The 23,346-nt window shown below is 51.1% G+C and overlaps 1 protein-coding gene across 11 annotated transcripts in view; it reads right to left on the bottom strand.

Annotated features, from left to right (window-relative positions):
• Positions 1 to 1,811: 1,811 nt before the first annotated feature.
• The window catches only part of R3HDM2 (R3H domain containing 2), a 180,360-nt gene continuing 158,825 nt past the window's right edge, over positions 1,812 to 23,346 (bottom strand). For 6 of the 11 annotated variants that reach the window (XM_077329199.1, XM_077329203.1, XM_077329205.1 and 3 more), the window contains 9 exons: positions 22,096 to 22,222; positions 21,061 to 21,299; positions 19,783 to 19,937; positions 18,204 to 18,304; positions 11,909 to 12,078; positions 11,667 to 11,814; positions 10,405 to 10,505; positions 7,110 to 7,194; positions 1,812 to 2,733 (listed from right to left, as the gene is read on the bottom strand). In XM_077329199.1, coding sequence (XP_077185314.1) covers positions 2,381 to 2,733; positions 7,110 to 7,194; positions 10,405 to 10,505; positions 11,667 to 11,814; positions 11,909 to 12,078; positions 18,204 to 18,304; positions 19,783 to 19,937; positions 21,061 to 21,299; positions 22,096 to 22,222 — 1,479 coding nt within the window. In that variant the 3' untranslated portion in view covers positions 1,812 to 2,380. The remainder of the gene's footprint in view (positions 2,734 to 7,109; positions 7,195 to 10,404; positions 10,506 to 11,666; positions 11,815 to 11,908; positions 12,079 to 18,203; positions 18,305 to 19,782; positions 19,938 to 21,060; positions 21,300 to 22,095; positions 22,223 to 23,346) is intronic. The other 5 variants (XM_077329202.1, XM_077329204.1, XM_077329206.1 and 2 more) reach the window with 2 other exon arrangements.

Raw genomic sequence — 23,346 nt, 5'->3', positions numbered from 1 at the left:
TGGCAGATTAAGGGCGTTTTTTTTAGCTATTTGTATGGGGGGTTGTGTTGGATTTAATACTGGATGTTACGCTTGTTATTTTAAATATTATATTTTATATTTATTGTTAGCCACCATGCGTTGGCGGAGTGGCGCCTTATACATTTAATAAATAAATTTCAAAAAATAATATGGGGTACAGATCACGGACCTCCAGGGTCCGAGACCTCCAGCATACCTCAAGCACAAGAGGAACTTCTAATCTTAATTTCAAAAATGGAAGGATACTCGAGCTCAACAATTACCTGGAAGAACTGGCCTTCCTCTGCCTCTAAATCCTCGGTGAGTTGCTGCTGGCTGTCAGGAACTTGGGGCCCCCTTTATCCAGCTTTGTCCTACTGACACTTGGATGTCGCAGAACACACAGAGGGGCCTTATACTGACTCAGACCCTCAGCCCATCAAGATCAGTTATTGTCTACTCCAGGCTTTCTCAACCAGGCTTTCGTGAAACCCTGGGGTTTCCGGATGACCCCGGAAGTAGGGGTGAGCGCTTCGGCGCAGTTCGGCTGCCTCGGCTGGTGCGCCGTTGGGGCCCCTCCTCTCCGCACCGCTGGCTGCCTCTGGCTACGGTGATCACCGAGGCAGCCGAACCGCTCACCCCTACCTGGAAGGGTTTCCCGAACCGGAAATATATAATTTTAACATATTTAAAAGTTGTTAAACGTTTATCAGGTGATAGGACCCTATATGGGCATGCCGACCCATTTCCCCCCCCCTCCCCAAATGGCCAATGATGGGCCTGGAGAGGGTTGGAAGGGGGAGGGTCCCGGATGGGCGTGTCCACAGCTGTTTCCCAACCATATTCTGCATGGTTGCACCCCTATGGGAGTTTCTCAAAGCCTGAAGAATGTATCAGGGGGTTCTCAACGGGTAAAAAAAAGTTGAGAAAGGATGGCGTGAGGTCTTGAGGGTTCAGGGTGGAGACACCACGATCCTTCTGACTAGAGCAGCTGGGGATTGAACCCACCACCTCCCGCATGCAAAAGCAGATGTTTTGCCACTGAGCCACACCCCCCCTCTCTACCCACTCCCATTAACCCAGGTTCATGATTAAACGAGTTTCCGCCTCCTACCATCCCCTGTATTAAGAGAACTTTACCTTTTAGCTTCCCTTCTGGCTAGCAACGGGATAAGAATTTTGGGAAGCATTTTCTGGCTTGCAAAATCACACATGTCTGAGACTATCTGAAGTGACACCAGGCCGCTTCTGACCTACGGTGACGCTCTGAATGAATGACCTTACCTCCTAGCGGGCTAATAAAAATCTGAAGAACGGGAAACATAATGAAACGTGATCAGAATTTGGGGGACAAAATCTGCCTTTGAAGATGCCCCGAGTCTGTGTAAAGATTCGTTGAAATTTCCAGGTATGGTAAATTCGATGCGAAAAATTCATATAATGCTATTATCGCAACCGAAGGGCCATTTTGTAATGGATTTTTGTGCAAGAGAGGATGTTTGTCATATATATAAAATACGGTGGCTAAATACTACGGGAGGACTGCCACAAATTATTTCCCCTGAGCTTTACGTAAGGAGAAGAGCTCAGATATAGTTACGTACCATCTTACTGGTCGCTTAAGCCAGAGTTAACCACCCCTTCTTATTCCAAAACCCATTCGACCCACTCATTCCCTCTATCCCTCCCCAATGTATCCGAGGTAACACTGGCACTGGCCAATATCGCCTGTCTGTGCAAGTCTTGCCCCTCCGACCATCAAGCAAGGAATGAGAGAAAGAGAGGGGAGAGAGAGGCAGGGAGAAAGCAGCTTAAAGTGACAGACGATTTCTTTTTTTTATATTTAAAAACCAAATAATAATAATAATATAATAAACCCAGATTAAATAAAATGTACAGTGAACATACCCAGCCAACATCTGTATGTGCAATTAAATACGGTTCCGTACCGCGGCACAACGCTGAACAAAAACAATATACACGTGTTCCGGAGAGGGGGCGGGGCGTGTGGGGCATGTCCTTTCACGCAAAAAGAAGAAGAAGAAAAAAAAAACAGAAAACAAAAGAGAAAGGAAAACAAAAGAAAAGGAAAAAAAAAACGAAATTAAAACAGAAACCCCCAAACGAAAAAAAAACCCAAAAAATAATCAATTTATCTTCTCTTCATTCTGTCCATATAAATATCTCCAGCAAGATTTCCCCCCTCCCCCACCAGAAATTAAAAAAGAAGGGGAAGTGCATGTGGAAATAAAGGGGTGGGTGGGTGGGTGGGTGGGGGAGAATGGAGGTAAAAAGGCAAAAAGGGACCGGTTAGGGGCCGAGAGGGGGCCGGAGAGGTCAGTCCAGTGTGCTTGTTGCCCCCCTGCCCCTCCGCCTGCCCCTATTGGGAGCTGGCACGCTCCAGCACGCGCAGGTCGTAGTTCTTTTTGGCCACGCGCAACTTGAAGCGGCTGAGGGAGTTGTTGAGGCGTAGGGAGGCGTTGTGGGCGGCCGAGGGGCTGGGGAAGACGGCCACAATGGTGTATAAGGCAGCAAGGTCCGAATGCCGGCCGTTCTCTGCAGTCCCGTGGTTGTCGCCGCCGCCGCCGCCGCCCCCCCCTCCAGGACGCCCCTGAGTCTCTTTGAGCCACTGGATTTTGGCACCGGACATGGCGAGTTGGGTGAAGAGCTTGTCGGCCTCCGTGCGCGTGATGCCCTCGGGGAGGTCCGTCACCTCCAGCACGCGGCCCAACGCTGTCAGGGAGAAAGGAGAGGAAGAGAGAGGGGCTGTCAGTGTCTTCGACCGCAGCAAAAGCAGAAAAGATGAGGGATGTGTGCTCCCAAGATCTGACTGCAGCTGGGACACCCACAAAGGAGAAACATACCTTGCAGAGGTCGTGGGTAGCTTTATTTAGTCAGAAATACCGGTTATTTAGTCAGAAACACCGGATGCCGGCAGGGGCTCATGGGAATTGTAGTCCATAGGCATCTGGAGGGCTGCAGTTTGACTACCCCTCAAAACTGGGCGGTGGGGGGGACGGAACATTATTTTATTTGGTCTCAGAGACTTTAATATGGCAGAAAAGAAACAGGGAGGCCTGAAAGGCATAGATTCAGCCTTCCCCTGCTGCTGATCCCCTAGGACAGGGATCTCCAATGTGGTGCCCACGGGTGCCATGCTGCCCTGCCAGCGCTCTTCCTGGCACCTGACAACTGTTTTTAGGAAATGCATCGCGCCAAGTGGGGCTCCCAATCAGCAGAGCTTCCGATTGGCCCCTGGAGTTCTGACTGGCTGCGCAAATTAAAATAACGTTGTTTCAGTGACTGTGACCACCACTGTGTTAGCTTTGTTCTCTTTCTCCAGGCTTTTTTGGGTGCATTTTTGAAACAATGACTCCTCTTGTAGGCCTGCACGTGGACTTCATGTGTGGCTCCATCTCCCAGGTTGTGGCTGCGCCTTGTGTCTGAATTCCAGAAGAGCTACAGTGGAGAGTAAAAGACATCTCTTTTTTTGGAGTAGCAGCCAGATGCAAACAGCTGGAGTCTTTTTGATTCAGAGAAAAAGTTTTCCTACCAATTAATGATTTGTTTGTCCCCTGAATAAATTGTATGAGAAATTTTTCCTGGTGTCTCCCAGGTGTCCCAGCCGGAACTTGCCCAAATTGTATTTGAAGATTCAACGGCCACTACGTGGAGACCTGGAAGTTAGAAGATTATGCTCATTTTAATGGGACTCATGTGTGTTAAAAATATATCTGTGACAGATGTGTTATGTAATTCTTTGTATAAGTGAATAGTGGGTGTGTTTGCTGTTTTGTGTCATTCTTTGTGTCTTTGTGTACAACTGTAGTGAGATTTTTTTTCTTGTACTAAAGAATTATTTACTAAAGTGATACAGTGTTTAATAATCATTTAAGCTGCTTGCCCTTTACACATTATATTTTGGGTTGGCCTTTTTGTACATTGGGCTTTTTCTATCGACGGGCTTATTGAGGCTGGCCACCCTTGTGGTAAGAGAATGCTATTGTGGTACCCAAATTCTGGAATTCCCTCGCCAGGGGTAGTCTTCTGCCCCCTTCTTGCTGCCAGCAGGTAAAGATGCCTTTGTTTTCTCCGGTGCGCCCTCAGTGATCTTCCTACCTGGTGTTTTAATTCCTTCTGTGGATTTTTACACATGGGTGGCTGTTTTAGTTGCTTCTATGATGTGTGTTTTATTTTAAAAAAATTTTTTTTTGCGATAACCACCTTGAAGGCCCTGATTAGCAAAGAGGTAGGAAATAGATTCTGGAAGTACACAAACTGTTATGAATTTGGGCAGAGGGCTGGAGGAGTATTTGAAGATTCAATCTTGGAGGAGGTCACAAAAACTTTCTTTTAAAAATTACGGTGCTTCCCTCCAGCTGTATGAAATCTCAGTCTCCTCTAATGCATTGTTTCCACATCATGACCCACCTCCAATACCTCCAGACCCCGGACACTCTCCAACGCCCTGTTGCATGCTTTCATCAAGCCCCTACATTCTATTAAACCTACGGGCACTTCTGGAATTCTGACATGGCACGGCTGCCACAAAATGGCTACTGCAGGAGGCGGGGCCAGCCACAACATGGCTTCTGCAGCTTACCTTCTGTCGCCCAAGCAATGTTTTTAGCAACCCGCCCAATCAATCAAATCTCCTGTGCCCAATCAGAAATCTGACCGGGAGGAAGCCCCATATAACTACACGGGCCAGAATTTACAGGGGTCCCAATCGTCGTCAACATGCAGTGGAGCAGCAAACGAAACTCAAAGAACCCCTTCCCCATTCCCTGAGCATGGAATGTGCCAGCCTGATTTCCTGCTCATGCACGCAAAACATTTGTGCCGTCCCACCCCTTGGCGGCCCCAGGTTCGGAAACACTGCTCTAAGCGGGAAAGAATTTCTGCCCTCCTCCGGTTCATTCCAGGTCTGCTGCCAGCCCTTTCCATCGGTTCTTAAGCCGGGCGAGCCGAGCACCGTGGCCAAGGAGGTGTGTGTCTTGGCAGTGGCCCTGAGTCTGCGACCCGAGTAAGGAGCCGTGCGGCGGTTCCCGTTTCTACTTAGCAGCCATGCCTGGGTCCTGGCAGGCGGGATGCTTTGCTAATATTAAACAGGCACGTAACAAATATAGCAAGCCCGCCCCGGGCTATTTTCCACTGGGAGGAGAGGGGAGAGGGGAGCCGGGGGAGGCTTCGTCTTTCGGGGCAATCGAAACGAAACACCGGAACGCAACTGTGTAGTTCAGGGGTAGTCAAACTGCAGCCCTCCGGATGTCCATGGACTACAATTCCCATGAGCCCCTGCCAGCAAATGCTTGGGTTACCTGACCTGGATCGCCCAAGATAGCCCAATATCATCAGAAGCTAATAATTCCAATGTTTGCAAGTGTTGGAACCATATCCAGACAGAAACACAGCACGCAGGTGAAAAAATGCTTCTAGACTTCTAAATTACCTGCATCTAACATGTAGGTAAATGAGATTCTTTGAGGCCTGTGATGGGCATTTCTATAGTAACCAGGGAGACTCCATCATTTGTACCAGTAGGTTTGCTGAATGTTTATTTTCTTCACCCATCGATACCTTAAGGCAGGGGTAGTCAAACTGCGGTCCTCCAGATGTCCATGGACTACAATTCCCATGAGCCCCTGCTGGCAGGGGCTCATGGGAATTGTAGTCCATGGACATCTGGAGGGCCGCAGTTTGACTACCCCTGGTGTAGTTTGTTAACAGGGACAGTTGCGGCCGAGCAGAGTTTCCCTCGCCTGCTGAAGTCCAATTAACACGCTTCAGCTCAGCTCATGTTAGCGACCGATGGTGCGTCGCGAGGCCGACCGGCACCATTCAACGCTGTCAGGTGGCCATCTGCACAGGACTGGGAGGGCGAGGAGGAGGAAGACTCTCCCTGCCTCTGCTGTTGTTATTTCAGAGGCCAGACTCTGCTGGAAATTACTCGAGCCTGCCACTTTGCTAAGAACGTGCAAGGCGCTTGGCGCTTTTGAAGGCTAGACCTCATAAATGCTCCCTGGGAAGAAAGGAGAGTTTGAAGTCATAACTGCGGGTCCTGTCCTCCGCTGCCAACAGGAAGCTCTCTCTGCCCTCCTCCCAGCGACGACCGTTTAAAATATTTAAAGAGAGCAATTGTGTCCCTTCTCAACCTTCTCTTCTCCAGGCTGAACGTTCCCAAGTCCCTCAGCCTCTCCCCACAGGGCTTGGTCCCCAAGCCCCGGATCATCCTTGTCTACTCAGTCTAATAGATGCTCTCCAGGGTCACAGGCAGAGGCCCTTCATGTCACCCATGACCCGGTCCTCTCAACCTTCTTCTCCCAAGGAGAAATTAACATGTGGAATTCAAGGCCACAGGACGTGGTAGCAATGAGAAGCAAAGACAGCTTCAAGATAAGCATAATGGAGCAGAGGTCCGTAGGTGGCTCTTAGCCACAAGGTATAGACAGGACACTGCCTGGGAGAGGGATGCTTTGTATTCCTGGTCCTTGGGAGTGGGAATGCAACAGTGGGAGGGCTTCTGGAGTTCTGGCCCTGGGTTTTCAGGCTGATCCCTGCGTTGAGCATGGCTTTGGACTAGACGGTCTGTATGACTCCTTCCAACTCTAAGAATCTATGTCCCATTGGCCTGATCCAACACAGGTAATCTAATGTTCTTATGTCTGGGGCACTGATGCTCTGTCTTCTTGAATTTCGGGGGGCACAGGGGGTTCTGGCCCCACTGGCAGACCTCTTGATGGCACCTGAGCTTTGGCCCCTGTGTGATGCAGAGGGCTGGACTGGAGGAGCCACTGGCCTGATCCAACATGGCTTATGTTCTTATAAACTGTGACTTTCTGCATGCTGAGCAGCAGCTTTTCCTCTGAGCTGCTGTCCCACCTGAAGCAGACCTTGCCCCAGGTGCTAATGACAAACGCCAGGCTCTTGCAGAAGGGGGAAGATGGGTGTGGTGAGCCACACCATCCACGCAGGGAGTCCTGACCGAGTTTGGGGTGCGGGATGCAATCGGCTATGCCCTGAGTCCACAATTTAGCCTTTGCACTGCTTGCAGTGGCACGAGGCCAGTCTACAACGTTTGCTGGCACTGCCGCGCTGGCGTCACTTGCCTGCATCACTCGTCCCGAGGTCTGTGGACGCCGACTTGAGAGCCTGTTTCTTGCCTCGATTGCCGTGTTTCATCCCTGTTTGTCCCTGCGCCGGAAGAGGAAGAGCATAAAGTTGTCTACTACAGTATCATACATAGATCACTTTTCCACCACCCCCTACAAAAATCCCAAAAAAAAAAAACCCACAGGTTTCTAAAAGAGCTAACAGCAATTAAGTACCAACAGCAAGCACCGATTAACATGCAATAAAAACAACACTGAAGAGGAGGAGAAGGCGGTGACAAAGAGGAAGACGAGGTTAAAGAAAAAGAGCTTGGTTTTATACCCCCGCTTTCCTCTACTCTAAGGAGCCTCAAAGCAGCTTACAGTTGCCTACCCCTCCTCTCCCCGCAACAGGCACCCCGTGAGCCTGAGAGAGCTCTGAGAGAACTGTGACTGGGCCAAGATCAGCTGGGCGGACGCTGCTCTTAACCACGACACCAAGCAGGCTCTCAGAGAGGCTGGCCTGGATTAAAAACTGGTCTGGCTCTCATTCTGATGGTATCGTGGACAACAGCTGGTAGCTAAAGGATGAGTTTCTTAGCGGGATCTGGATTTCTGCACGACGGCAGGGAACCTTGGCTGCTTCCTCCCCTTCCTTCTAGTCGAGAGCCAGGGCCAAGCCCTTGGAACGAGATCTGCAGGGAGCTGGAAAGGAAAGGCCAAGGCCACCTTCCCCCTAGCCCTTTGCCCTGGGACTTGCAAACAAGGAGGATCCCAAGCCCAGATGCATCACAAAGGTATTCTGCTTTTCCTAGCGGAAGATATAATGCTACGTTACTGGGTATGTGTGAGGTCGGGGAGGGGGAAGGTGTTGGTTGTCAAGAGAAACTGAGACAGCAGGCCTACTCAGAATGGGGAGCTTAGTTGAAACCTGAAAAAGGACGAGCCACTGGAAAATAAGGCGGGGGGGGAGTGGAATGGGGAGGGATATGGAAATCCTGAATGAAGGGGAGAGGGATTCACCTGTGCAGGAAACAAGCGGTGGGGATGGCTAGTTAAGGAGAAGGGAGGGAGGGTTTTTATACGCTTTCATATACCATGCCTGTGTCCTGCCTTTTGCTTTCCCCTCCTCCCGAAAGAGACAGTGATCTCTCTTAGAACAAGACTGGTATCTGTTTTGTATGGTGTTTTAGAGAAGAGCAGGAGTCCTGCACCTAATGAATTTGCAGCAAGGTAGGAGCTTTCCTGAGTCCCTGCTCTCACACAGCCCCCGGTCTCCCACAGAGGTCAACCAGTTCCTCTTGGGGACGAGCAATAGGGCATAGAGGCTGAGGCCTTCCCGTGAGAAGAACATCAGAAAAGCCCTGTTGGATCAGACCAGTGGTCCACCTAGTCCTGCATCCTGTCTCACACAGTGGCCTACCAGTTCCTCTGAAGGTCCAACAACGGGGCAAAGAGGCCGAGACCTTCCCCTGAGAAGAACATAAGAAGAGCCCTGCTGGATCAGACCAGTGGTCCACCTAGTCCAGCCTCAAAATGCTTCACGAGAAACAGAGCTCAGTGGAATTCCCAGAAGGGAAATCGGTGAGTTAATCCACCTTCAGTCGGAAAGTCAGTCAGGCTTTTGAAATAAGGAAGTGACTGGGGAATCTTAGAATCATAGAATCATAGAGTTGGAAGGGGCCATACAGGCCATGTAGTCCAACCCCCTGCTCAATGCAGGATCAGCCCAGAGCATCCTAAAGCATCCAAGAAAAGTGTGCATCCAACCTTTGCTTGAAGACTGCCAGTGAGGGGGAGCTCACCACCTCCTTAGGCAGCCTATTCCACCGCTGAACTAATCTTGCAGAGCCTGTGGTGAAGTTTGGAATTCTGAGAACACCCGACTGGTGAAAATGGTCGCCGTAAGAGCACCACAGATAACTGAATGTGAGTCAGAGAGAGAAAGAGAGAGACTCTCAAAGGGCTCTGGAAGCAGGTACAGCAATACCTCCTATAAAGCTGTGACTCTATAGCACTCTTTTTTTCTGACATTCCAGGATATAATTTTTGAAAGATAAATTATGGGGAAGGGAGAGTGCACAACAACTCCACGGCATGGCCAGCTGAGCCAGAGCCACATAGGGCCAGGCTGAGAGCAATGCGGCACTGCTGCGGGCAGGCCCACCAGCTTCAAACGACCTCCGAGGTCTGTAAGACACTCGCCTGGCTGAGGAGAAAATGGGAGCTGTGGGGCTGACTGAGGAAATGGCAGAAGCTCCCTCAGGAGCAGATTTCTTGGTTGCTGTGGATTCCCCTTTCCTCCCGCTGCCACCTCATGTGGTGAAAACTGAACAGGTCCCTGTTGGAACCAGGTTGTCAATCCTTCTTGTAAGCCAGTTTTTCTTCTTGAGGGTCCTTGGCCTGCAAGAAGTAAAACTGGCCTCGATCCTGGCCCCGCCCTGGTGGAACACTGTCCCCGGTGAGATCAGGGCCCTCCAGACAGAGCTGTTCCGCCGGGCCTACGGGCAAGGCCCAGAAATTAACACCGAGACAACGCTGGCCGCCCTGCCTGAGAATCCCACCCGCAAGACATCACTCCGCCCAGTGTAAATGAGCCCTCCCGCCCGTCAAGTTTTTTAAGAGGTGGCTTTTAATATTATAATTTTAATAATCGTATACCCATATATTAACTCAAGCTAAGTTTTATGTATGGCCGTTCAGATGAAAGTTCAAATGCACATAGATATTAACTCTTTTGACTATGTCAAGTCTATTTCATTATTTTGTATATTTTTTGTGGCTACCCGCCCTCAGCCAGCTGGGCAGCGTGGGTTAAATAATAAATAATAAATAATAAATAATAAATAATAAATAATAAATAATAAATAATAAATAATAAATAATAAATAATAAATAATAAATAATAAATAATAAATAATAAATAATAAATAATAAACAATAAACAATAAATAAATAATAAATGATAAACGACAAACGACAAACGACAAACGACAAACGACAAATGACGACAAATGATAAATAACAAATAACAAATAATAAATAACAATGGTGAAGACGAAGACAACGACAACAACAACAACAATAATAATACCCATTCATGCAGGACTGTGTTTCTGGGACCACGGCCATAGTGTTACAGGACGTATTACTGTACCCCTCAGCAGCAAAAACACACCTCCGCCCTCTGTACATTCTTCGGAAGGCACTTTGTGACTTTTCCCTGCTCTTGCATCCCTAATCTGACTTTTGGGGGCACAGGAGTGCTTGAAGCCCACCGTCAACATGCCCCCGGCCCCATGCCTACTCTCACCTGGTGTGCCGTATAGCTAGACTGGTTGTGCAGCAGAGGTGGGGGACAGATGGAGAGGCTGTACTGCAGCGGCTGACCCAGCAAAGAATAGCGCCCATCACCTGGAGAGAAAGAGAACCACAGGAGGGAGGTGAAGAGGTGGGAGGTACCCAGCAATGGTGCCTTCTGGGGACAGGATTCACAATGGGGGGGAGAAAGCATCTTCATCCACCCTCCCCTTTCTGGGCTAATGAGAAACTGGCTTTCCCAGACATAGGGTGGATGCCCACCCCCCTCCAACTATTTAAATAAAGGGACTGGATTCCTATTAGTTTAATGGCAGAAGCTATAAGCTACTGATGCTCCTGGTTGGGCTCCAGAGGAATCGTGTGTTTCCCAAAGCAAAGATACCATGTGGAACGGTCTGGGTGAAAAGAGCAGCTCTTGGTTCAGGCTCTACTCCAAGTCTCCACGGGCTGGGAAAGGAGCAGCCCTTGTTAGTAATGGAGAGCGTCTGCTCCTTAAAGAGCCAGGGTGGAAATCACACTCAGCAGGGGCATTGGCAGAAACGGGAAAGGTGCGGCTACCCATAACACACCTTGAAAGCCACAGTGATGCTGGGCAAGAAGTTCCTTCTTGGGAGAGCCCCAAAGGCCCCCACCTGGGAGCCCATGTGCTTGGGGAAGAGCTAGTGCCCCATTTGAAAAGAGAACAGAGCATTATGGGAATGTAAGCGAGGCCTGGCCCAGGCCCTGCTAGGCCACAGCCACGCAATCAGCGATCACACCACGCCAAGGCTTTTACCTTAAGAAGAAGATCTAGTTTTTTGGACCCCGCATTTTACTACCCAAAGGAGTCACAAGGGGGCTTACAATTGCCTTCCCTTCCCTCTCCCCACAACAGACACCTTGTGAGGGAGGTGGATTGGAGAGAGCTCTGAGAAAACTGTGACTGGCCCAAGGTCACGCAGCAGGCCTCAAGTGTCTCAAAAGTGGCTTGCAATCACCCTGTGAGGATAGATTCTCACAGGACCGTGACTGGCCCAAGATCACCCAGCTGGCTGTGTGTTTACGACGATTGGGAAATCCAACCCGGTTCTCCGGATCAGGGGCTACCACCCTTAACCATGACGCCACGGTGGCTCTTGTGATCTCTCTTAGGGGATCACGTTAAAAGTTAAAATAACTGTACCGTACAACAAGGGAACATCAACAAATTCACAACTCCCGACAATATAAGCTCTGCGGTAATAAGCATCCTTTGAGTCCCCCCGCCCCGCTTACCTTGTGCTGGACCCACGGGCCGGGGGAACTGCGTGAGCACTGGGAGAGGGCTGAGACCCGTGCAGACGCTGTTCAGGCTGGTGACAGGCGACGGGGTTGGGGACTGCGTGGGGGAGGTGATGGGGCTGCTCAGCTGTGTGCTGCCGGCCTGCGGGAGGGAAGGGACGAAGGAAGGAAGAGGTTATCGGCTGGGCCAACTGGTGGAACAAGCGGATTCCAACCCCCTCCTGCCCTTTGCCTACCTGAGCGCTGGTGTCGGGGTTGTAGATGTCGCCTGGCTTCTGCCCTCGCTGGTCCAAACTGTAGTACTTGCAGTGGTTCCACTGCACCATGGAAGGATTCTGGGGGGGCTGGGGGCCATTCGGGACATTGAGCTGCATCACCACAACGCCCGGCCCTGTCGGAGACACCCCTAGGGAAGAAACCAGGAAAGGATCACTGTAGGAGGGTGAGCCTCATATCAGTTACCTCCTCCTCAATCTGGCTCTAGGACCTCATAACGGAAGCTATGGGAGCAAGGCTTGATTATGAGTTATCTGTGCCCCAGAAGGTCGGACCAGAATCAATAGTTTGAAATTAATTCCAAGCAATTTTCGGCTAAACATCCGGAAGACGTTCCTGACAGAGCAGTTCCTCAGCGGAACCTTCCTCTGAGGGTGGTGGGTTCTTTTTCTGTGGATGTTTTTAGGCAGAGGCTAGAGAGCCATCTCACAGAAATGCTGAGTCTGTAAACCTAGGGAGATTGTGAGTGGGAGGCAGAAGGGATTTTGTTGGTGCTTGGCTTTTGTGGCCCTTTCTTGCATGCCCAGGTAAATGCCAATCACCACTTTGGAGCCAGAAAGAATAGGCTGCCTAAGGAGGTGGTGAGCTCCCCCTCACTGGCAGTCTTCAAGCAAAGGTTGGATACGCACTTTTCTTGGATGCTTTAGGATGCTTAGGGCTGATCCTGCGTTGAGCAGGGGGTTGGACTAGATGGCCTGTATGGCCCCTTCCAACTCTATGATTCTGTGAAGGTGAATTTCTTCCAGGTTTGAGTGGCCAGGGATTCTGGTATGGGCGGGGGGGGGGGGGGGTGCGGCAGTGAAGGTCACAGAGGTCAATGAATTATTTTAGCTTTTGCCCATCTTCAAGGCAGTCTGGTGGTAGAAGATGCCATCAAGAGGAAGCTCAGTTATGGTGATCTCATGGGGTTTTCAAGACTCGTGATGTTCAGAGGTGTTTTGCCACAGCCTGCCTGTGTGTAGCAACCTCAGGCTTCCTCGTGGGGAGATGTAGTGCCCATCTGTTGAGCTTCAGAGGGTGGATGAGAGACCGGGCAAGCCTGAGCTTATGGAAGGTTATTTTCTGACAGTTCGGTGACCTTAAGTTCTGGAGGGATCTGGGGGGCTTTCCCTGAAGCATGTGGCTTCTGCTTGCTCATACAAGTCGCCCGGAGCTATTGTTTTGTAAGGACTCCGACAGCACACACCTTCTCCATCATTCAATGTAGTGTTTTTTATTTTGTGAGATTTATATGCCACGTTTCTTTCCTAACACCCGAGATGGTTTACAGGTAGGGAAGAATGATGAACTGAAACCACGTCAGAACTCACGAATCGCAAGGTCGCCCATTACCATTTCCCAAAATAAAAAGCCGTCCGTCTAGAATAATCTAGGACCTTGTTCCGTGTTTTACTTTAAAATATATATATATACAGATATGGGAGGATGACAAGGAGGACTGCAGGAGGACGGCACAACTGAATTCCTCATTGTCTTAATAGGACATTTCAAGTGCATATTGGGCCTTCCTGGTAAATTAGGAGATTGGAGGCCGGTCATTCACAGATCCACCCTGCCCTGGATAGCCCAAGCTAGCCTGATCCCGGAAGCTAAGTAAGGTTCATCCTGACTAGCATTTGGATGGGAGTCTGTTGAGGAATTCTAGGGTCACGAGGGAGAGTCAGGCAATGGCAAAGCGTCTCTGTTCATCTCTGGCCTTGAACACTGTACAGCAGGGGTAGTCAACCTGTGGTCCTTCCGATGTCCATGGACTACAATTCCCATGAGCCCCTGCCAGCATTTGCTGGCAGGGGCTCATGGGAATTGTAGTCATGGACTTCTGGAGGACCACAGGTTGACTACCCCTGCTGTACAGGATCTCCATAGGTCAGCTGTGACTTGACAGCACCTCCCCCTACCATTCATAGATCTCTCCTGCTTTTTGTTTTGTTTTTTTTGGTCCTGGGATGTAAAGCTGAGGAAGTACACACCATTTTGACCCAAACCCACACATATTTCATTATTTCCTTAGAAGACATCTGAGCCAAGCCTCGGATAGCACTCCATTTGAATCTCCATCCGTAATGAGCAGGTAAGACACCTGAGTGACCCCCTGGCTCTACATCAGGTTCCTCCTTGCAGGAGGACTCTGTTGGTATAATGTACCAAGTAACAGCTAACAGCGTGAAGTTGATCAAACTGATCTAACTGACAGGTACTGATCATGTGAGAAGTGTCAGGTGGACAGGAATGACACAGCACAAATGCTTCTATTGGCTGGATAGAAAGCTGATGCAATACTAGAGAAGGTTGCATGTACATAGGTTGTGTATATAAGGAGTGATGGGGAAGCTGTCTCTGTCTCTCTGAAATGCCATTGTGCGCACAGCACTCTGCTGGATAACATGTAAATATTCTGTACATAAAAGGTTAAGAAACCTACAAACCTGTGTTGCTTGTGTTCATCTGTCACATCAAAGTGACAAACCACTACAACGGTTTCCGCTTCACAGCAACGCCAACAGACTCGTGCCATGCAAAGAACATAACTCTGTGGGGGCTTAAGAAGTAGCCCTGATTTCCCACCCTTGGACAGCGGCAGTGAAAAAAGGGCCAACTGACCCTCAATGCCAGCAAGCACGGTGGGAGGGAAGGGGCTTCGTCCCCCTCCTTCCACGCCATTTGCCCAACTGGAACCCCTGCTAGGAATCGCCATTTGCCCATTGGGGAAATGTACATGTTAGCCATGAGTACTTGTCAGCTTCCTCAGGAGGTTGGAAAGGTGGTGCTAAGGGAAGGCTGGATCCCTTTCTCCCCAAATATCGTGGTTCCAATTCAACCCAGGCCATTTGCTGCCTTCAAGGCCATTTGCTGGCTTGATGGGAAACCAACGACCATGGCTTCGGCCTTGGCCTACCGGGTGGAGGGAGGTACAGAATAACAGAATCAGAGGGGCCATACAGGCCATCTAGTCCCACCCTCTGCTCAATGCAGGATCAGCCCAAAGCATCCAGGAGAAGTCTCTGCCCAGCCGCTGCTTAGAGTCGCCTTCCCTTTCCTCTCCCCACAACAGACACCCTGTGAGGTGGGTGAGGCTGAGAGAGCCCTGATATCTCTTCTTGGTCAGAACAGTTTTATCAGCACCGTGGCTGCATGTGGGGGAGTGCAGAATCGAACTCAGCTTGCCAGATTAGAAGTTCGCACTCCTAACCACTACACCGGCAGAGACCAATCCACTGATATTGCCTCCTGGTACTCGGATTCAGAGGTTTATTGCCTCTGAACACGGAGGTTCCCCTCCGTCACCAGGGCTGGCAGCCACTGATAGACTTACTTGCCACGAATCCATCTATTCCTCTTTTAAAGCTGTTCATTCCTGTGGCTGTCACTACATCCTCTGCCGGAGAATTCCACATTTTGATATATGGTTATGAGCCCCTCCCCAGCTCTGGCTTAGCTGTGATCCTTGACTTCAAATCTCAAAGAGGAAAAGGCAGCGGGGGTTACTGGCTCATTCCCAGAGGAAAAACCCCTCTGCCCACATTCACCGACCTTCCGCAACAGCTCAGTAGCTGACGGAACTATTCCGCAATCTACTCCGGCAAGCTGCAGGGCAGGGGGATGCCTCCTCTCTTTCTTGTTGCCTGGGGATCGCTAGACATAAAATTCCATCCCAGCACGGTGACGCAAACTGGCACAGCGTAAATTTTTCGTAAAGCTTTGCCATGAAGCTTGAGAGGGGACCCGAAACCCTCATGTAGGACGCTAGCATGGCCAGGAGGTGGTGCCAGAGATCCAGGCTGCAAAGTATTGATCAGCCTGTTACAATGAGAAGCCGGCCCTGTCCTGCACCTGTTTAAAAGCAGCCCTGATGAAGCTAACAACAGTCATAGGTTCCAACAGACAACACGTGCGCCATGCATTTCAGTCAGTCTATGAAGTGCAAAATACAAACCCTTTCCTCTCCCCACACAGATGCCCTACGAGGTAGGTGGGCCTGGGAGAGCTCTGAGAGAACTGCTCTGTGAGCTCTAAGAAAACTGTACCAGGCACAAGGTTGCCCTGCTGGCTGCATGTAGGGGAGTGGGGAATCAAACCTGTATCTCCAGTTCAGAGGCCACGGCTCTTAACCACCCTCCCCCAAAGGCCAATCCCATTTCAAATACCAAAAATGGAGTTGAGGGTCAATGTGTACGCACTGCGTTGCTTGTTCCTGCACAGCCCCAAGGCGTAGTGAGGCTGCCACTTGCCTTTTATACAGAAGCTGAGATGTGGGTATGAACAGGTCAACCGAGACCAGGAAAGTCATGAGCAGAGATCACCAAAGCTAGAACTTGCCTTTGCCTTTAATCCCATCATCCTACAGCGCTTGGAGCAGGAGTGGCATTTCTGTATGGCGGCACAGGCTGCTGCCAAGGGAACAAAAACCCCCTGGATGTTTAATTCCTCACTCCGTTTCTATAGGGAGCATGAGAGGGCCGCTTGCGACTCGTTGACTGTTGACCTCTCCTGCTTAGTTCGATAAGAGAAGGGGTGTGAGGCTAACAGGGCAGTTCCATTTCCCCACCACCACTGAATCTCACCACTTGCTTGCCCCTGTGTAGCTTCATTCTTTGCTCTCTCTTTTCAATCTTTATGCTTGCTTCACACATACACACACACACACACCCTAAGACAGGGGTAGTCAAACTGCGGCCCTCCAGATGTCCATGGACTACAATTCCCAGGAGCCCTTGCCAGCATTCGCTGGCGAATGCTGGCAAGGGCTCCTGGGAATTGTAGTCCATGGACATCTGGAGGGCTGCAGTTTGACTACCCTTGCCCTAAGACAAAACCAGAAAGGCTAAAGCAGCCTGAACTGTCCTTTTGCTACGTAAATGAAAGCTTGAAATCTATTTCACTCTCTTCCCTACCCACGCAGATGGGCTCAGGGCAGACGACAAACACAGAAGCACAAACGCCCTCGGCTGCTTGACGTTGTCATTCCTCTTCTGGTGTGAACGAAGGAGTTTGTCTACTTCCCTCTCCAGAAATCCTTTCTCTCCCCCACAACCTTCAGGGCTTCGAAAGAAACGTTGGAATGAATCTCTGAACATGCCTTTTGCTCTCTTATCTGATGAGACGCTTCATGCGTCTTTGGCTGAATGAATGCCGTCGTGACACACGACTTCCCAAGGTTTTCGGCAGCGTTGGGGTGGGTGGGTGGGTGCGTTTGTGGACACACAAGATACCGGATGAATCCTCAGGCTACGCAGTGTGTGGAATTCCGTAGGTTCCAGCATGGCACTGAGTCATATGAGAGCCAGTTTGGTGTCGTGGTTAGGAGTGCTAGATCAGCGGACTTCTAATCTGGCAAGGTGGGTAAGATTCTGCACTCCCCCACATGCGGCCAGCTGGGTGACCTTGGGCTCGCCACGGCACTGATAAAGCTGTTCTGACCGAGCAGGAATATCAGGGCTCTCTCAGCCTCACCCACCCCACAGGGTGTCTGTTGTGGGGAGAGGAAAGGGAAGGCGAATGTAAGCCTCTTTGAGACCCCTTCGGGTAGAGAAAAGCAGCTTATAAGAACCAACTCTTCTTCTTCAGTAATATCAGGGCTCTCTCAGCCTCACCTCCCTCACAGGGTGTCTGTTGTGGGGGGAGGAAAGGGAAGGTGATTGTAAGCCGCTTTGAGCCTCGAAAAGCGGCATATAAGAACCAACTCTTCTTCTTCGTCTTCGTCTTCGTCTTCTTCGTCTTCTTCTTCTTCTTCTTCTATGTAAATAAGCTGAGGATGCTTCAGTTCCGTGGTGACAGGCGGGTAAGCAGGCAGATCAAGTCCGGCAGAGGAAGTGCGACCGCAGAGAATCTTGGGAATGTCCCTCGTGACAAGTGAGCGACCACGAATCTCGTGGTTTTGAGGGAGTTTAACCGGAGAGGCGGGGATTTGGTCCAGGCGTGGGGCTCCGAAGCTTAGCGGGGCCTTGAACAATAGAATTCCCCATGCAGCCCAAACACGGTGTCTCACTGCGCTGCAAAACAGACTGCCCGGCCACCCGCCCGTTCACGGGCCCTGGCTAGCACTTGGAAGGGTGGCCTCCAAGGAATATTTATTAATTATAGTAATTAATTAATTTTTATATTTATATACTGCTGAGCTGGCAGGGGCTCATGGGAATTGTAGTCCACGGACATCTGGAGAGCCACTGTTTGGCCACCCCTGGCTCTATGAGAAGAAGAATCCATCACATCTGCCCAACCTTACTGACCACCGGCCGTCGGGGAAACCCGCCTTACCTGAATACTGCTGCTGCATCTGTGGTGGGCTGCACGGCGAAGGGGACTGGGGCATCTGGAACTGCTCCGTCCCAGGAGCCTGCAAGAAGCTAACCGAGGGGCTGCAACGGGAAGAAGGGAACTCGGGTGAGGCGGCAGGAGCTGCCGGGAGGAGGCCGCGGCTGTGCTCCCCACCCCCGCCCCGAAAGGCAAACGCTCCCCAGCCCACTTGCACTGGGTTAATCGCCAGCACTGCTCATCTGTGTAATGCTAATTAATGAGATGCCTGCTCAGATCATCTTTCAGTTAAGGGCAGGCTTATTCACTGCCGCAGATGGCGGGGACACGAACGCGTTTCTTGGCCCGATTCGCACAGACATTCTTGTCCCCCTTGGCCTGGTGGGTTGCACAAGCTGATTTTGGTCGGGAGGCTTACGGATCGTGCAGGAACCGAGTGGGAACCTGCAACGGCTTGCAGGGTGGGTGGGTCACTTGGATTTTCTCCTTCATCTCCTTTCCCCACCCGATTTCCTCTTTCCCTCCTCCTGGCAACACCTTTTGCCGGCTTCATTTCCGCTTTCCAACCAAATTTTTTGGTCCTGTCTCCAGCATGGTGGAACGAGCTGCCCGGGGAGACCTGGGCCCTTATGGAACAGAACTCTTAGGCCAGGGATTTGGTTAAGGCCGAGGGCTGCACAATCACACCGAATCGGCCCGCTTTGCCCAGACTGTATCCCCCCATCTGAGCAGGACTGGAATCGGGAAGGCCATCTCTTGCGATTCCAGGTTCTTGGGGATAAATATGAAGGACCGAGTGATTGTTGTTTAATTTTAAATAGATTCATTTCTAAGATTTAAGAATTGCATTGCATTTGGGGGGGTTTATCTATGCTTGTGGCTAGTGGATCCCCTATTGCAGCGGTTCTCAACCTGGGGGTCGGGACCCCTTTGGGGGTCAAATGACCCTTTCACAGCAGTTGCGGCAGGGTGAGCAGCTTGGCCAGGGGAGGCACCATCCACACAACAGCCTTGCGGGGTAGATCGAGATAGAGAGTTCGTCTGTCTGGAGCAGCGGAAAAGAGCGAGATCAGCATGGTGGGACAAGAGGCAGAGCTGAACTGGGAAACCCCCGGGAAAAAACAATTTAGATGCAATCATGAACAATGGATCATCACGCTATGGGTCAGCTTCAGTTTAATTTCTGTGAAAGAATCCTTGCATCATTTTATGGTTGGGGGTCACCACAACATGAGGAACTGTATTGAAGGGTCGCGGCATTAGGAAGGTTGAGAACCACTGCCCTAATGGCAATAGTTATTACCAGGGTGGCTTTGGTACGCCTCACAGGAGTGAGGGAAAGGAGCACGATTGCGGAGACTTGGGATGGGGGTTGGAATTTCCAGCCTCTCAGGAACCCGCAGGAACAGGGACAGATTGCAAGTCCATTCCTTGACGGCACAAAGCAGGTTTTCACTCGGTTTCTGAGAGGGACCATGGAAAGGAAGATTGCAAATATGTCCTGAAAGGAAGGGGCCACAGACAAAGAGGCCCTGAGTCGAAGAAGAGACAAGGAGCAGGACCTGGGATGATGATGTCTTACCTGGTGCCGTTCTGCTGGGCGGGCGGGATGACGCTGTAGTAGACAGGCATCCCTCCCGCCTGCAGTCCCCCTTGAACGGACTGGTTGGCTGGGACCAGCACAGGCTGCTGAAAGGGCTGCTGGACCACGCCCTGAGACTCGTTAGCCACGGGGACCTGCTCAACGAGAAAAAACAAGCAATGAATCTATCGCGAACGGGAAAGAGGACAAAAGGCACGGACAGCGTCAGAATATCTGCGATTTTGACCACGCAACCCATCTCAATGTTTAGCCTTCCACAAAACCAAGGATTTCAGCTGCAAGCAAACAACCTAGGCTTTACCGCTGAGGACAAGAAATCCCCAATTTGAGAGGAGATCTTCTAGCGTTCTGTAGACAAACATGGGCATGCAATGAGGACGCCTCTCTGGACCGGGCCTCTTACATTTCTCTATTCTGCACAGCACCCAGCATGCAGTTACTACTAGCACTTGGTGGTTATGGTGGGTAGAGGGGAGAGAATGAGACCAGTTGTCTTCGACAAGACTTTGGAAATTCAGTTGGGGAGCTGAAACTGCTAGGCCAGCTTGCCGCTGTTTACTTGCAACGTCAGAGCCCGGCTGGTTATCCGTAGCTTTTGGACATCTGGATTCTAGTGTTTAAAAATGCCCACTGAAGGCTGAGATTGGGGGTTTGCTGTACATCGTAGAAGAGAACCAGAGAAGGTGACAGAGGACTGCGGCCACACTCTCCTGATTTGGTTTTGCTGTGTCAGGCTTTCTCAACCATGGTTTCGTGAAACCCTGGGACTTCCTGGCGGGCTTGGAAGGGTTTCCCGAAGGGCCTGGGATTATGTGTTAAATGTTTATCAGGTGATATGACCATATATGGTCAGGTTGACCTGTCCCGCCATCTTAAAATGGCCAATGATGGGCCTGGAGGGGGTGGGAAGGGGAGGGGCCCCAGGTGGGCGTGTCCACAGCTCTGCTTCCCAACCAAATTCTGCACTATCACCCCACTTTGGGGGTTTCTCGAAGCCTGAAGAATGTTTCGGGGGTTTCCCAACTGTAAAAAAGTTGAAGAAGGCCGTTCTATCCTGCGACTACGAATGCGGGAGGCACTCTGAACCACAGCGTTGTGCTTAAAACTGCACTGCCCCGGAAGGTCTTCCAAAGGGACCCAAACAGCTGAGTACATGTGGGGCTCACTCCTAGGCACCCGAGCACTACGGAACAGCAGAATGGCCATTTCTGGGCCTGCACCCTTCTGCCGCTCTCCTTCCTTGTGCGGCCGACTCACTTGATACGAAGGCAGTGGAGTGTACTGGACCACCAGGCCTTGCATCTGGCTCCCCATGTTCCCGCGTTGGTTGTTGAGGAGGCCCTGGCTCGGAGAGGGCTGCACGCTCATCATGCTTTGCATCTGGCCACCCATGCTGCCGCGCTGGTTGCCGAGCAGGCTCTGGCCCTGGGGCTGCTGCACTCCAATCATGCCTTGGTACGTCTGCTGCTGGCTGGACATGATGGGCTGCAAACCTGCTTTGTGACGAGAGGCCGGAGGTTAGAGTCGCTTGGGCGCCCCAGGGATGCTGATGCCCCCCCCCCCCCGCCAGCCCCCTTTCCCAGCTGAAATGCTAGGCCAGGCTGTCTCAACCGGGGCTTTGTGGAAAAGGAAAAGGGGGACCAGGGGGACGAAAGACAGGCGACGCTGGAGTTCCATCAGCGCAACTCAACAAAAGAGTTATTTGGGCTCCAGAAAACAACCAATAGGACCCAATATGGATCTGGACAGGGGGACAAAGCACTCGCTCTCCCATCCCCCAGCCCTGGCTAGTTCCCCATCTGAAATTGTCTCCAACCCGCTGCTTTAAATTTTAACACAGCTTCGAGGGACCGTTTGCATTTGGTGACACAGTCCCAAGGGGAGGAGGCGCTGCTGCTTTTAACGACTGAGGGTGCTTTATGTTGGGTCTGCTCCGGCCCAAAGAATCTCCGATTCCTGTCCGCTCCACCACCAGCCAAATGCTGGTCCCCCCTCCTCGGAAATGGGGGAAGCGTGCCTGGGAGGAAGAATCTTCTTTTTTGAGACTGACGGCTGAACCCATCTGCTTTTCTGCCTCAATCCAAAGGGAACTTCCAGGATTAATCAATGTCAGCTTTAGTCAGCCTCCCCTGGGAGCTGGCAAGAAGAACTCTTTCCCGAAGAACTCTTTACGTGTGCTCTCGGTTCGAGTTCTATAAGCAGAGGGGCTCTGGCGGGCACCAAGAAGGACCAACGGCTCCAGGCCGTGGCCCCCTTCCTCTCCGCAAGCTTTGGCGCATGCCGCTCACTTACCAGGCTGCTGGGACTGCTGAGGCAGCTGCTGGCTGCGCTGCGGGCTATAGGCCACCGGGTGAGAGAGAGGTCGGTATTGCTGGCTGGAGCTGGGGTACTGCCCGGGAGGGTAGTAAGAAACCTGAATCTGTAGGGGGGGGGGGGGACAAGGGGAACAGTCAGCAAAGATCAGATGGAGAACAGGATGCAGGAGAGCAGACAACAGTAAGCAGGAGGGAGCTGGCATCAAACGGCAGGGGACAGGCTGTCACCGGAGAGCTGGTTTCCAGGAGATGGATCACAGTGTCGGCCCTGTGGATATGACTGATTGAATGTGCCTAGAGAGTGGGGGGGGGGAGGCATGAGCAGGCTGTCCTGCTCCTGTGTGCAATCACCAGCTCACAAGCACGGTGCCTGTACGGAGAGGAAGTGTCTATGTGCATGCTGAACGATTTTTGAGGCCAGGGCACCTTGAAGTTTGGTGTAGTGGTTAGGAGTGTAGACTTCTAATCTGGCAACCCGGGATCAATTCTGCACTCCCCCACATGCAGCCAGCTGGGTGACCTTGGGCTCGCCACAGCACTGATAAAGCTGTTCTGACTGCAACTTTTATTCGAGGTATATGAGCTTTCGCGCACTCGCAAACTTCCTCAGATGCTATGGCTCTGGATGGAAATAACGCCCATACTTAGAGGCGGGGTGCATGCAGTAAATTAGCACACAGCTCAACGAAAATGTTTTAGCGATTCTCAGGGTTAAGCGGGAACCACAAGCTTTTTGTTTGGGGTCGGTTTCCGGGATTGTAGTCCAGGGGAACATACAGAGCAGGGGTGGGCAAACTGCAGCTTTCCAGATGTCCATGGACTACAATTCCCATGAGCCCCTAGGAGGCCCTAGGGGCTAAAGGACATCTGGAAAGCCAGTCTGTCCGCTCCTCTTACAAAAGGTCAATAAATATGTCGAAATGTGAATGCATGCACGTTTCCACTCTGTGACTGGAAATGTTTGTCCTCCATCACAGTTAATGAGCGTACGCAGGGATGCAGTGCTCATGAGCAGAAAGAAGAGAAGGAGAGTTGGTTCTTATATGCCGCTTTTCTCTACCCGAAGGAGGCTCAAATCGGCTTACAGTCGTCTTACCTTTCCTCTCCCCACAACAGACACCCTGTGAGGTGGGTGAGGCTGAGAGAGCCCTGATATCACTGTTCGGTCAGAGCAGTTTTATCAGTGCCATGGGGAGCCCAAGGTCACCCAGCTGGCTGCATGTGGGGG

This window comes from Paroedura picta, chromosome 3 (genome assembly GCF_049243985.1).
Source record: "Paroedura picta isolate Pp20150507F chromosome 3, Ppicta_v3.0, whole genome shotgun sequence".
Lineage (NCBI taxonomy): Eukaryota > Metazoa > Chordata > Lepidosauria > Squamata > Gekkonidae > Paroedura > Paroedura picta.
Note: the sequence above shows the minus strand (reverse complement) of the source record. Positions and strands in the feature narration are given on the sequence as shown.